Below are 15,294 nucleotides of genomic sequence, written 5' to 3'. Positions count from 1 at the left end.
CCATAATGTTTAGTTTTCTTTCCATCAATAAACTTACTTGTCACATCCATCAACTGTGTATACTTACTCTTATTTCTCATCTCTCTCTCTCTCTCTCTCTCTCTCTCTCTCTCTCTCTCTCTAAACATTGCCATTGTCTTTACGGCTATTTAGCCCTCATTTAATTAGCACACTCGACATGCACCCCCAAATCCAAGAGCTGGAACATATGGCATCGCTCTCTCTCCCCCACACTCTCCTCCCTCTTGCCCTCTCTGAGTCTGTGTGTGTGTCACAGCACACCACCTCCATTCTGCATTTGTTTTTCTCACTTTGTCTCTCACTGTTTCTTAGTTTTGTTCCCTCCTTGTCTCCTGTCTCCTCGTTGGCCTGTATCCAGCTCTGCAGGGACTATAGAGAGGATGCTACAGTGGCGTCACTTCAAAAATATTGGATTTCTATGAAGTGCAGGAATTAACAGGATAGCATTTAGTTGTGTGTTTTTTAATCTTTGTTTGATGGACTGTATGTTGATGATGTCCCTTTTTGTTCTGCATAGGAGGATTGTGAAAAGCAAAGTCCATCTGCTCCTGCTGATCTGCTGAGTCACAGTTACTCAGCATAGCATCTTGTATGTGTGTGTGTGTGGGAGATTGTGTGAATGTGTGTCATGCACCTAGTATACAATGTATTTGCAGTAAATGGCATTGATAATAAATGACTTGTAGAGCAGTCGTCAGGAGAATAAACCTCTGTTCTTATGTGTAAACTGATTATTTGGGACATGTTGTTCTGTCTGTCTGACTGTCTGTCTGTTTGTCTGTCTGTGTGTCTGTCTGTCTGTTTCAGTCGGTTAGCTTTTGTGTCTGTTTACCAGCAGTCAGAGTGAGTGTGGCAGATTGGAGGGCTGTCTGTAGTCAGAGGATCCGCTGCCAAATTAGGATCACTGGCAGACGTTTCCAGCAGTGGCAGACTGTGGAACCTAGTCACACCACAACTTCATCACACACACACACACACACACACACACACACACACACACACACACACATGCACTCTCTAATCTCTATCAACTGAATCTGCATTTGAAAGACTGTGCCCTGGCTACATACTCTTAGTTGCTTAAAGAGTGGGACAGACAGCTTTCGTCTAATCATGGCTCGTGGTGGGAGCCACTGAGAGACCAGGTTGTGAATTACAATGTGTCTCAAAGCCAGTTGGAAGACAAAAGTGTTGTGCTTTGCTAACAAATCCTTTAGACGTTGGACCATGTCCCACTTTGATACAGTAAATAACAGTATTTTTGTATTATTTGATGTATTTATTCCCAGTCATAACTAGCTCCTCTGTATGTCTGTCAGTATCAGTCTCAAAGGTCAAGTTGTTGAGTCTCCATGTTGATATTTGTACTTTGTGGTGTATTCTACTAGCTATGTACTGCATCAGTGTTTCTCAAACTTTTTTGTGCCACATGCCACCTCAGAAAATATTTGTTTCTCCAAGTACCACCATCATGACGATGTCGCTGTTCGGCTACTGACAGTTCACGCTCATGTTGATGTTGTTGAAGCCTGAACAGAACCGGCTCAAGAACCAGAGATAATGTGGTGTTAAAGGGTTCTTCTCATCCACACTGAACTAATCATGGATGCATGTGTGTGTGATACATGATCATGACTACGTAGCAGGCTGATATTGACACAAAATATTAGAAAAATTAAGAAATACAAAGCTTATTTTTTAAATTACATTCCATTGATTATTATTTTTATTATTATTATTATTATTATTATTATTATTATTATTATTATTATTCTGTTTATTTCCATTAGAAATGTTATAGTATTTTAATAAATATATATTTTTTAATTAATTTATTTTAGTTTTTAAAAAATAGATAGACAACAAGACATTCCTCTGCGTACCACTAGAGGGATCTCACATACCACCAGTCTGAGTACCGGTGACTTGGGGCATATTTACCTCTCCTCTGTTACTGCAGTTAAACTGAGCTAGGAGTCATATTTTCTTTGCAGATATTGTCCATCCTTTCCATTGTAAAGGAAAGGTTCTTTTATCTTCTATGATGCTAAATCACCCTCACCCTCCTCCTGCCATCTCATTCAGTATTACTTACATCTTCTTCTGTTAATGCTCACTCAGTAACCCGTGTACTTGCACGTTCAGCGCACTCCTAAATTAGGAGCTGATGTGTGAGCATGTGTGAATACGAATGTATTAGGAGTCCTAATACATTCGTATTCACACATGCTCACACATGCACACATCCTTGGAAATGGATTAAAGCCGACAGACTGAAGGAGGGAGACAGATCAATAAGGAGGAGATGAAAGAAACCAGTGATGGAATGAGCTGTTTGGATTCGAGGGGAGAGAGAGACACGGACAGAGACTGCTGGATAAAAGCATGACTGTATGAGATAACTTGAAAAATCAGATGTTGAGTGTGACAAGACAGACGAGGTAGGGATGAGGAGAACCTAAAGAGGCTCAAGAAGAGGGAACTGAAAATGAGGCTGTTTGCTATGTTGCATCCCATTCCTCCGTACGTTAGAGAACTACGCTGCATTTTTTGTCTGGCCATGGCACAAGTTTGGCTTCCTTGAGACTCCTGATTGACAGGAAAATGCGCTAACACTCTGAGAGAAACACATCTTCAAAAGAAAGTTTGCTGTGCCCCCTGTGGAGAGCAGAGTCTGTTACATAAGTTGTTATGCAACTGAGCCAGCCAGCCAGTCTGCTGTGCTGGTTTGAGGTGAACGCAGTAACACCAGTGCAAACTCAGCTCACTGAACACTTAATTGGCCTCACATCACCACTGCTGTCTTTTTTCCTCTGTTTGTTTTTTAGTCCTTTCTCACTTCCCGGGCCTCTTTCCCCAGGGGGTTTTATGCCTCTTGCCTCTTTCAAATCAATGTCTGTCTACCTTTCGTCTTGTCTGCCTGCCGTGGCTCTTTGCTCTTTGCCTTTTTTAATGCCCCCAGAGAGCACGGAAATGCATTTTGGTTGTTTCATTTTGAATGTGAGGATGAGATGTATTTTCCACACATATTTTAATATGTTGACTATTCCTGACAGTGGAAATGGATTTGACCCTACAGAGCCTCCAGTACCAGCTGTACCGGTATATTTTAAGCAATTGCTCTGGGGTCAGGTGGTGTATGGCCATTATGGGTGTGTTTAGTGTGTAACTTTTTGATTGATCTATTTACAGAAATGGAATATAACATGCATCACCTTAAAAATTAATTGTTCATTTTTTATTATCTTAGAATGATCCATTTATATCTATATGGAGCAGGTCCTCTTACACGGAGTCCAGCATCATACGCCACTGTTTGTTACAGTAGTCCAGTACGGTCAAAGCTCTACAGAATGTGTAGTAGAAAAGGAAGATGTAGAAGAAGGAGAAGTGTTTGCTGGTTTTGGCTAACTATAATGCGTTTTGTTAGAAGTTTAAAAGTTTAATCTAGACAAATGGACGATCACACTTTTTATTTAGCACAAGAAAAGCCAAGGGATCTTTTAAAACACAAAGAAGTAACAATGCCATTTGCTATGACCTATAGTTTTACAGAATATCTAGCTAAATGCAGTTTCTAAATTTCTGTATCTAAAGGAAGCTCAACAGCCTCAGCAGATGTGGGGTGACAAAGTCCGCTTTTGGCACATGAAGGCTTCCGTAGAGGGGGATGGTTGAGTTAATTGCAGTCTGCAATCTCACCATTAGATGCCACCAAATCTGACACATTCCATTCATCCATCCATCCATCCATCCATCCATCCATCCATTACCGCTTATCCCCATCAGGGTCACGGTGGGGCTGGAGCCAATCATAGCTGACTTTGGGTGAGAGGCGGGAGAAATCTTACACACTGTACCTTTAAATTAGACATTTAAGAAAAGCAAAGAACAACTTTAAGATGCTCTGCTCTTTGCAAATAAATATAAAACATAGGCAGTTACTGATGGTCCACCTTTAAGTCACATATTGTAGGGGATAGTGGCTGCTGCAGCCCCATCACATCTCTGTGTAAATATTCAGGCTTTATTCGTCAGTTATCAGTTTTGCTCTTTCACTTAGAGGCTCAGCATTTTTGCAACAAATGCTTTGCCCTTCCAGTTTCTGTCTCCCTTCATCATGTATCAATACATCCATCTGTTGCTCCATCAGCCCGCCTGTCTTTCAGCTGTTCTTCTGTCTGTCTGTCTGTCTGTCTGTCTGTCTTTCTGTCTGTCTCTCCACCTGTCTGTCCGTCTGTGCTTTAAGAAACATCACTGCACGCCCTGTTGGCCAGCTGCAGTTGATTCAGCACCGTGGACAGCTCCACTGGGCTAAGCTCCCCTGGCGGGGCTCAGAGACAGCTCGTCCATCCAGAGAACACTCATTTTGTGGGCAGGAAAATATTGACCTCACCACGTCCAGAGTGGTTACGTGTGTAACCACTCTGAGTCTGAGCAACAGATTAGTGGTTGAGTCTCCGATCTCTTTTTGTTTTCCCCCTTGCTATGTAGCTAAGTGGTTTTAGTCTCAGAGAGATGCTTCTGTTTCTTATCAAACAACAGGAATCATTAAATTACTGTATTGTAACTAGTGAAAATGTCCATCACAAGCCAGTTTGCATGCTTTGTTCTGAGTCCAAAACCCAAATACATTCAATCTAACATGATAGAAATCAGAAAAGAGCAGCAAGTACTTACATTTTAAAGCTGGAACCAATAATTATTCAGATTCTTCCTCAATAATAAATGACTATTAAAAGTGTCAACAATCACACTGATTCATTTTTTACAGCACTAATTATAACTACCTAACCTTATTTTCTACATGTAAAGACACTTGAATGTGTCCTCGCCCTTCATCTGCCTCTGAGTGGCTGTCAGGAACTCTCACTAAAAAGTGAGGAGCTGACAGATGAGTCCTCAAGTAGACCTGAAGTCTGACAGGGAGACGGAAATAGCAGATCTAAATGAGCGGAGTGAGCCGTGTTGTCACTGATCATTTGTTCCCCGCAGATAGGAGCTGCTGTGAGAACCAGACAGACAGATTTTAGACCACCAGGGTGCTTAGAAGGTGGTGCGTGTTGGTAGCTGTAGCTGTCCTTGCACACTAACATTAAGATTTTATGTGACCATATGCCTGTGTGTTTATATATGTTTCACATATTTTTGGCACCAAAACTAAAAACCTGCTCAGCAATCTCCTCTATTTCAGATAGATGACAGTTGGAGAAACCCCAAACAGAAATGTTGTAATATTCCAGCTCCTGTGTGATTCTGACATTGATATTTGAGCTTTTATGTTCTAGGAAAGTTCCTTGATTTAAAATCCAGGTGGTTCGTGTATCCACCTTTATTTTGGCTCTATCTGACATAGAGGAGATTGACACCTACGTTGTCCGTCACCCTGCTCGTCATGTGGTACTGTTGTGTGAGGTGCCTTGTAAGTGTCTTTTGTCATTTGGCTATTAAACAGTGCCATCGTGTGGTGGCAGTAACTGCTTGCCTCAGTTTGCGAGCCAACTTTGCAGCAATATCTAGGAACAATACAGGAACATGTCTCATCAAAACCAGCTGAGTACTTAAACGTGACGTTTATTTGATCACAAGGAAACAAGAAGAAAGCGAGGAGGAACAAACAAGGGGAAAGAGAATCTGACACATTAGTTGGTGTCTGGTGACTCTACACTAGGTGGCGTAGTGAGAACATAAATCGGAAATATTCATAGTAAGCCATCATTTGTTGTATAAGACAAATAATGCATAGGGAGGAGAGGACAGTCGCGTGTATTTAAAGTTCTGTGTCTTCTTTTAATGAGGGCTGGAGTTAATCATGCAATGAGTCTTCTCTGCTCGTGCAGTCTTGATTTGCTTTTGCCAAACCAAAGTAATACATGAATAAATGGTCTGTTGTGAAATTTTAGAGATCCCTTTTAACGTGGGTGTTCTTAGAGCCATGTGATACCTTAATAAAGCTGTGTGATGGCACAGTTATGAAATTGCCAATTTCCACACCCCTCTGCTCTTTTCTCATCATCCTCTTCTTTTAGTCCCTCTTCCCCCTCTGTTTGTTTCTTCCTGTCCTTGTTTTAGCAGCGCTGGATGTTGTGTAACGCGCGCCGGTTCTCTGTGAGAACTGAGCAGCAGAGATATCAAAGCAGCCTGTCTTGTCATTGGGCTCAGAGAAGGGCTCAGAGCAGCAGTCAGGAATAGATCTCCTCCTCTATTGCTTGTTTCCCTCTGTCTGTTTGCCTCCTCTCAAACTCCAGGGATTTGGTGAATTGGTTTCATCTTTGGCTGTTTTATTTTTCTTCACCTTTGCCAGCTCCCTTCCTGTCATTCTGTGGTCCAAGAGAGCTCCTCTTCTTCTTCTAAACACCAACTTTCTTCAACAGTATTTCAGCGTTAACTAGGCCATGTGCCACTTATGTATGTGTTTGTGTGTGGATTTACGTGAATGACACAGTTCTGTAGAGTATCGTGCCGTAATGGATAAAATATGAATGATGGAGCTCTCTATCACTCTGCGCACATCGTGCAGTCAGTGGCACGCACCAGCCATGCGCCAATACCTACAGGGCATTATCACCATGGCAACCATACTTTTTCACACCCCTCTCAGTAGGCTGTACAGTATGTGTTTGCGTGTTGCTCCATATTACTTTACCCTCAGCTTAAAGGTGTCCTCAGTGCCTGCCCTACATGAAGACTGTCCCTGTTTCCTCCCATTTCTCCTTTCCCAATACCCTGTGCTGTCCTTGTCACTCACATTACATTGTGTGCATGTTCTTTCCTCCCTGTTTACTAGACATTTCTGGTATGATACAGTTTTTATATCTCAGGATGAGCAGCTTCAAAGGGCCTCATTCCAGCAAGCTCCTCTTGGAGTCCAGCAGCAGTCCTGGCCTGAGGACGTGCTCAGATTGACTCAGAGCAGCAAAAGCACATCCAGCTGCTCCCGTCCAGCAAAAATCCTCTCTGCCAGGAACAAAGCTTTCTAAAGAACACAACATAAAAAATAATATAATATGACCTGAGATGTAAAAATAACAATAATTCATTTGCCAGATACAGATTCTCAAATGTGGTGATTTTCTTCTTTCTTTGTCTTCTTCTTCTTCTTCTTTATATCATTCATCTATCCATTTGCTGTAGCCACTTGTCCTCATCAGGGTCACGGTGGGGCTGGAGCCTATCCCAGCTGACTTTGGGTGAGAGGTGGGGTACACTCTGGACAAGTTACCAGTTTATCACAGGGCACATAGAGACAAACGACCATTCACACACATTCACACCTACAGACAATTTAGAGTCACCAATGAATCTGTTAAGATTCATGTCTTTGGACTGTGGAGTACCTGGAGAGAACCCACACAGACACAGGGAGAACATGTAAACTCCACACAGAACCAGGACCCTTCTTGTGTGAGGTGACAGTGCTAACCAATGCACCACTGCGACGCCCTTCTTTATATCATTGGTGTGATGGGCTTGATTTTTTAAATTCTATTTAAACAGGTAGTCTCATTGTGATCCAGATGTCTTCATAAAGAGTCATTACTGTATTTAGATGTAAAGAGAGAGCAAAGATAGTTTGACAGTTTGTCTTAGAGTATTAATATATAATATATAATACAACTTCCTTCACTGTGAGTGAGGAATGTGTTACCTGTGATGAAGCTTAGTGGACTGTGACAAACAATCAAGAGGATTTAAGGTGGAGGGAGGGATCCACATGAGGTGGTTGACATTATACTATTCCTGTTATTTTGTCCACTCTCTGTAGATTATGCTGTGAGTTACAATGTTGAGTTATAAACATTTCCTGAAGACAGGAAGACAGGACCTGAAACTGCTGTGTCTTCATCATCCCCAGAGCCAGAGGTCAGAGACAAAATAAAGCACCTGAGTACTGTATTTCCTGTCCTCAGACTGGCCTCTGTAAGTTTCTGTTTGGTCCCAGTCTGGTCATGTTTACTGGGAGGCTGTTGAGACCAATTCTGCTTATGTTGCTTCAGTTCTGGTGCCCATTTAGTCGCCAGCATTCCAAGCTCCCGTGCCTGAAAACCACCATTCCTGGTGGTCCATCTTATAGAATTTTCTATCCTTAGGTAACACAAGGTCAGGTGTGGGCCTTGAGGTCCTCAGCAGTATTAGTTGTTTGGCTTTGGTTCAGTCTATCCCAACACTGTGGTGGCCGGTGTCGAAGAGACCTATGGCTGCCTTCCTAGACAGATAGCTGTCCGTTGACGTTCCAATTACCATTAACAGGCAACAGTGTCTCCAGACTAGAATATACTGACAATAACACCTCCATGAGTAAAAACATTCTCTTTGGCTAATTCTGGGCGTGTAGTATTTGTGGTGTTATCTTGAGGTTTAAAGTCTATCCACCAGGATGAGTTGGGCAGAATGTGAGACCGACTCAGGCACTTCTGATGAACTTTGAGTGTCTCTAATTCTTCTTGGCCAAGCGTCAATAAATAATACAGCATAAGACATCAGAGGCTCCTGAACACTTTCTTCCTTCCTGACCTCACCATTGACCTTTGACTTCAGCAATTTCTCCACAACAGTCCAGAGTTCTTGTGTTTCAAGTGTACACACAAACACTTGATTAAATTATGCACTTTATAAAGTCTGACATTTCAAAGCACACTATATGGTTTGTAACACACTTGATGTATACACACCTAAACTACTTATAGCACACTATGTACAGTAGTACAATATTGTGTCACCCTTGGTGTAATTCTAGGGTATTTTCTACAACACCAGGCAGAGTCAGCAGGGCTGCTAGTAGCACGGCTAACTGAGCTAACAGCAGCTACAGTTAGCAGGTTTGTTTGCAGTATGATCTCAGCAGGCGGCCAGTTCTTTCACATTGCACCATTAAATGTATGAAAATAATCAGTCAGACATCTTCACTACTTGAGCTGCTGCAAGAAAAGTGAGCCTGTCTATGTGACAGCAAATACAAGCTGAGCCAAGAATGGCTAAGAACAGTATTAATCATAATCCTTCAATACTTTCAAAGTAAAATGACTCCAGATACCATATGCATCAGTAAGAAATAAAAAATGGATCCAAAGGTGAAAGAAATGTGAAAATACTGTGAAACAACAGTACAATTAGAGAAAGAGAAGTGGTCATGGCTACCTGTCAGCGTTCACACACTGGGGAAATGTTAACAGCATCTGTATCACAGCCATCTTGTTAGGAAGTCGAGCTGCTCCTGAAATAATCACCAACACGCTATCAGGGGATATCAGGGAACAAAGCAATATGCACTCTGTTATGAAACTACAATATCACTCCCTCTCTCTCACACACACACACAATTCTATACAGGTACATCTGCGTTCAGATGTACCTGTATAGAATTGTGTGTTGGAATCAGGGCTGTGAGGCTTAATGTAAGTACACACACACACACACACACACACACACACACACACACACGCTTTGATTTGAAAAGTTAAATGAAAACGATCCATATTCCACAGAGAGTCTCTGTCTGAGATTAAACTTGTTTTTCTGTCTCCCCATTGGCTCATTTCGAGTCTGTGGGGTGTAAAGCAGGAGGACTCCCATCTCTGCACACACACACACACACACACACATTATTGGGTATTTTGTTGATAATACTGTTATATCAGCTGTGACTTTCTTTTGGGCTGTTGATTGGTGGCTAATAGGAATCTAAATGGATTCTTGGATGTTAATTGCCATGAAAATGTAATAACGGTAGCTTTGTATTTATGTGTTAACTCCAGGCGCTGCTCGACGCGCATGCAGCCTGGATTGTAATAGCCCTTAATAGGTTTTTGCTGGGAGATTTGTCATAGAGGATGAATGAACTATTGTCTCCCAGTAAATCCCTTTCTGACTGTACCACTGCCTATCGAGAAATATCATTTTGAATATTGATTGCTCGGGATTGAAATGTGATGGTTGCCCTGCGGGGCGTAATTAAAGTTGTTTGAGTGTATCATGCAGAGTTCAGATCAGATATGAAATTAGCTGCCGACTGAATCAAATTGAAAGTGATGAACAGCAGTGTGTTTCTTAGACTGTTCGCCACAATGAACACCTTAGTGCTGAGGTTTCTTTAGATTTAAAAGTCATCTGTGTTGTGCACATAGAATAAACATGTAAAGAGCTTAGGTTGAAGATTTGCGAACAATGTGTTAATTGCCATTAGACAAAATAATTATAATTCTGCAGACCCTCTTGACAAAAAACCTTTTTTTCTTTAATGATCCACTTCCTGTTGTGTTGTATTTTAGTGACCCCAAGGTCTTTAAATTGGTGCCTGTCAGGATGTCACTGTATTTGGTATTAGCTTCACAGTATGGAGTCTGTCGCTGAATGACAATGACTCATCACGACAGCGCTTTTTCTTCCCCTGTGAGTAAAATTTAATGTCAGCATGGTACTTATTTAACACTAATCTCTATTTTCATCTTCCCTCTCACACCCTCTCTCTCTCTCACAGCACTCTGCAGCCTCATATATGCACCTTCTCCTCTGTCTTGAGTTAGTTGCTCATTACCATTCATAAGATGCTAGTCTTCGGGGAACAAACCCCCCCCCTGCTTGCTGATCTGGATGTCCGGTGCTACGAATTAGTGAGTCAGCAAGGTCTCTTTATAGTCACTGATGGACTGATTAACTGCAGTAACAACACAGCGCTACAGCTCAGGGACATGTCAGGCATGCGCACAGGTATTCACAGACACCAGTGAACACACACACACACACAAACACAGACAGCCTCGGTGTTCCTTGTCTGTCTCCAGGGGCTCTGTGCATGTGCTTTTTCAACAAAGCACAGGAAGAATAAGTTTGTGCGCATAGTTAGTGTGTGTGTATGTGAGTGTGGATGTGTGTGGATGTCTGACTACAGAGTTGTCATTTAAAAATCTGCAGACCAGCTCAGACTTTCAGACATTTTTAGAATCCCTCCTTGAACCTTTGAGCTCATGAACAAGACGGATGTCTGTAAATATTAAGCAGAGCTGAACAAGAGCATGTGTGCTCAATTCACTTAATAAGAATAACTGATCTCATCTGCATGTCTTCCCTCCAGGTGTCCTGTCTGCAAGACTTCTTTGGTGATGAGGACATTTTTGTGGCGTGTGGACTGGAGAAGTTTCGCTACCAAGACGACTTGATGCTGGATGAGAGTGGTGAGACGATTTGTGTGTGACATTTCCATGCTGACATTTCACATCTGGCTGTTCAGCGTGCCCCCTCCTAATGTTCTTCCTTTGCTTCCTTCCTTTCCTTCCTGCCCCCGGCTGTTTTCTGATTGCTTACAAGTTTTGTGTTCTGTTTTCTAAGGTTGAGCAAATTATCATTTGGTGCAATCACACTGTGATAGAAGAGAGAACAACTACCTAACTGAAGTGTTTGCTTAGTCAAAGGTCGTCCAACAGGAACAAAAACAGAGAAACACACTGCTAGTTCTCCAAAGATGAATCTAATCTACAACAATCTTTGTAATTGGCATATTTCCATCAAATAAATTAAATAAAATCACTCATTTCACATCAGTGGAGAAACTTTAGGTCATTACAACCTCTTTCAATTCAATTTAGTTTTATTTATGTAGCGCAAAACCATAACAAAAGTTATCTCATGACACTTTCCATACAGAGAGGACGGTCATCCAGTGTTAAAGAGTGTAAACATGCTACTGGATCCCATATAAAATCATGAATTGTTGTTGTTCAGTATACTTTCACACACACACACAAAAGCACTCCTGAATTTATCTCACACTGGTGGATAAGTAGGAGAATGCTATCCATCCATCCATCCATCCATCCATCCATCCATCCATCCATCCATCCATCCATCCATCCATCCATCCATCCATCCATCCATCCATCATGTGTAACTACTTAACTACTCCTCATCAGGGTTTAGTGACATCTATGGTGATACATGTTGGTAAAGTTGCAGATTGCAACCAACTGAATACTACTCGCCTAACCCTCTAAACTACAGTGGCCATCTAGAGCCAATGTTTGGTTTGTCTTCTCTGGGTTTGTAGAAACGTGGTGGTTAAACATGGCAGACTCTGCAGAAGAGGACCCGCTCCCTCTGTAGATATATATGGCTCATTGTAAAAACATGATGATTCTTATTTTCAGGTAATATACACACATTAAAACATAGTTATACTTATTATATTCCATTTCTGCTATTATATCTCCTTAAGTTTCCTTAAACCAGAAACCAGAGGAGACACCATGCCATTTTCTTTAAATCCTAAATGTGGTTATGTGTACATTATGCTAGCAAATCATGTAACTATATATCAAGGCCAGATGTCCCACCTTCTGCTTTTCCTTATGGAAAACTGTAAATGCCTAATGTAGAGCTAATCAAGTATTACAGTGTTAAAGTGAAGTATTTGAAGTATTTCTATTTTATGTGTGCATCTCCTGTGTTTAAATACAATGAAAAAACATTAAAGTGACAATTATTTTTCTTTCTGTCATTCTTGTTTTCGGATTTTCTCGCTGTTCTCACAGTACCCCATGTCTCCCTGGTTAAGGTTGCCAGAAGAGCGTGTAGGCTGTCCAGTTCATTACAGTTCACTCTCTCATCACTCCTCCTCTCTTCTCCTTTCTCTTCTTGAAAGAACAGGTCCACTGCACTTAAGCCATCGTCTAACCTATTGTGCCGTTGTTCCTCTTCTTCTCTACTGCTCTCTCCTTCGCGGTCTGCTGAGGATAAGCTCTGTCCTCACTTCACCCATCTGTGTTTTTGCTGCCTGTCTCCCTAGTTTGCACGGCTGTCTAAAGACTCCTCCTATTTAGCACTCATCTGTATTCTCACCCTCTCATCTCTCTTCCTCTGTCGTACATGAATGAGCGTGTGCTGGTTTTTGTTCAAAGGTTTATTCAGTTCATTTGTTGCCCCCGTATCCCTTCATCCATTAAATAATATCCATCCCACCTGGGTCGCCAACCTCCACCCCCTTCCCCTTCTGTCTCTAGTTGTCTTTCTTCTCCCTCTATTCCCTCACTACTCTCCTTTCATTTGCCAAATGTAATGGCTAGCTGCTTTTCATTATACAGTTTCTTTTTGGTCACCCACTCCTCTCTTGAGAAAGAGCACAAGACAATCTCGTGCATGCAACAAAGCGTTAAAAGACCCTGTTTCCAGGGTGTCTTCATTTTACCTTTAATCAGGTTTTTTTTTTTTCATTTCTTGAAGTCTTTTGCAAGTTTGCATTAAATGGCAGCTTACATTATGATGGTCAACGAGGTCCATCCATCTCAAAGGCCTCCTCCAAATATAGTTTCTAGAATCAGAGGTGTATTTTTTCATGGCCCTCAGTTTCCCATAATTCATTTAAATCCATCGCTTGCTGGTCAGTTGTTAAAGGTGAGCTCCTTTGCAATTTGCAACCTCTGCATTTGCTCTGTGTTTGGCTTCAGGTGACACATTTCACTCAAACTTATACTGAAATCATTTTCAAGGCTCAAAATAAGCTGTAAATAAGTAACACCTACTTGAAATATGTTCAGAGGTTTCAGTATGTGGAGAGTGATTGACATCATCGTTTCTCATAGTTAGCTCATTGGTATCTGTTTGTATTGAGTAAAGATAGATGAAAATATAATATAAAAAGTAAAAAATACAAACTTTTTTAAATAGAAAAAATACAATTATACAATTAAATAATAAAATATACTATTAAATTAGGCTGTCACAGCATTGTCTATATAGAAGTAGTACAAACTGAATTATGACTTGTGATGCAAAAGCCCAGAAAAACAGTGTGAATTGAGTGTGAAATTGATATAGACCTTAGTCTTGAAAAATGTCTGCAGATGTGAGGTAATGTAGACTTCACATATGACACCACTCAACGACATTAAAACAGTATCTTGTGTAGAACCTGGTTTAATTAATCTGCCAGAAATTTGGAGAAATTAGCAGAGAAGTTGTTGTTGTTTTTTACATTGAGGACATTGACCATAACCTCTAAATGCCAGACCCAAACCTTGTTTAGTGGGGGGCATGAACAGATTTTTGGCTCCCACTCAAGGTGACTAAACACACAAAACACACACACGTACACACACATATACAGTATATGTTTGTATTATATATTCTTTTCTCAGTTCCAGAAGACAGGTAGCACAAACTGACACCTCCTCATGCCCTTATGACAGAGAGCGGGAGTTTAAAGTGCAGGAGGCATGAGGTAGGATCAGACAGACGGGAAAGCAGAGCGACAAACCAAACAGATGCGACAGAGAGACAGTCGGAGTCAGAGCTGCAGACAACTTCGCCTTCTCTCAGCATCACTATAATTATCGCCTCTGCCTCAGCTCTGGCACACTGTCATCATGTTAACACTCTGCATTGTACATTAATCACTGGGCCACAACGACTGCCACACAAGCAAAAAAAAAAAAAAAACACACACAGATAGACACACAAACATACACTCACACACACACACACATGCAGAGGACACGTGCACACTGCAGACTGTATATAACGTCCCCTTCCCCCTGGTCTGAAATGGTAATGAGCTATAATGGGCTTGGGTTAATGAACAGGAGAGGGGCAAAGTTTTGGGGCTGAAGGCAGCAGGGAGTGTTTGTGAGTGTGTGTGTGTGAGTGTGTGTTTACCATCACATGGCTCATTTACCAAGACTGTGTGTCTGTCAAACATCAGACCTCCGTGAGTCATAGCTGTCACTCCCAAAACACTACGATAATTGCGTTTGGAAAGCGAGCCCAGTGAAGGTCAGAACTCATTTTTGCAGGGGACCTGAAGGTAAAACCAATTACAGCCATGTTGGTACATTAGTGCTTTGGTGTTTTCTTGCACGACTGAAGGTCAAAATAAATCAAAATATTAACGTTGGTTAGAAATGCTGAAATTTGAACGTAAGTCTAACACAAGTGAGCATTATTCACATATATATTCCTTCAGTGCATCATTTTGTGTAAGAGTGCAGCATTTTCTTGCTGTGGATTATTTGGGTCAGTGAATACATACATATGAAGGAGTTTGTGGTTTCACTTGTGTCTGTCTTGTCTTTGTGCTTGCAGAGTGTCGTGTGGTGAAGTCTGCAAACTACGGGAAGATTTCTAGCTCTCTGACCCGAAACTCCCCCAAGACCGTCGTCCAATCACGACACAGCAAGTCCCCTGTATCCGGTAAGACAGTAAAATAAGTTTCATCTTCTTCTTCCTCTTCCTCTCCCTTGTTAATGTGTGTGTCTGTGTTTGCTTGCATCTCTGTGATTGTGCATG

At 41.5% G+C, this 15,294-nt stretch overlaps 1 protein-coding gene across 1 annotated transcript in view; it reads left to right on the top strand.

Moving 5' to 3' along the window:
* The window catches only part of dclk1a (doublecortin-like kinase 1a), a 47,990-nt gene that overhangs the window by 7,204 nt on the left and 25,492 nt on the right, over positions 1-15,294 (top strand). The window contains exons 4-5 of the mRNA XM_027290344.1: positions 11,093-11,192; positions 15,091-15,198. Coding sequence (XP_027146145.1) covers positions 11,093-11,192; positions 15,091-15,198 — 208 coding nt within the window. The remainder of the gene's footprint in view (positions 1-11,092; positions 11,193-15,090; positions 15,199-15,294) is intronic.

The sequence above is a fragment of the Larimichthys crocea genome, chromosome II (assembly GCF_000972845.2).
Source record: "Larimichthys crocea isolate SSNF chromosome II, L_crocea_2.0, whole genome shotgun sequence".
In the NCBI taxonomy this organism is placed as follows: domain Eukaryota; kingdom Metazoa; phylum Chordata; class Actinopteri; family Sciaenidae; genus Larimichthys; species Larimichthys crocea.
The sequence above is the reverse complement of the archived record's forward strand: the minus strand, read 5'-3'. Positions and strand labels throughout refer to the sequence as shown.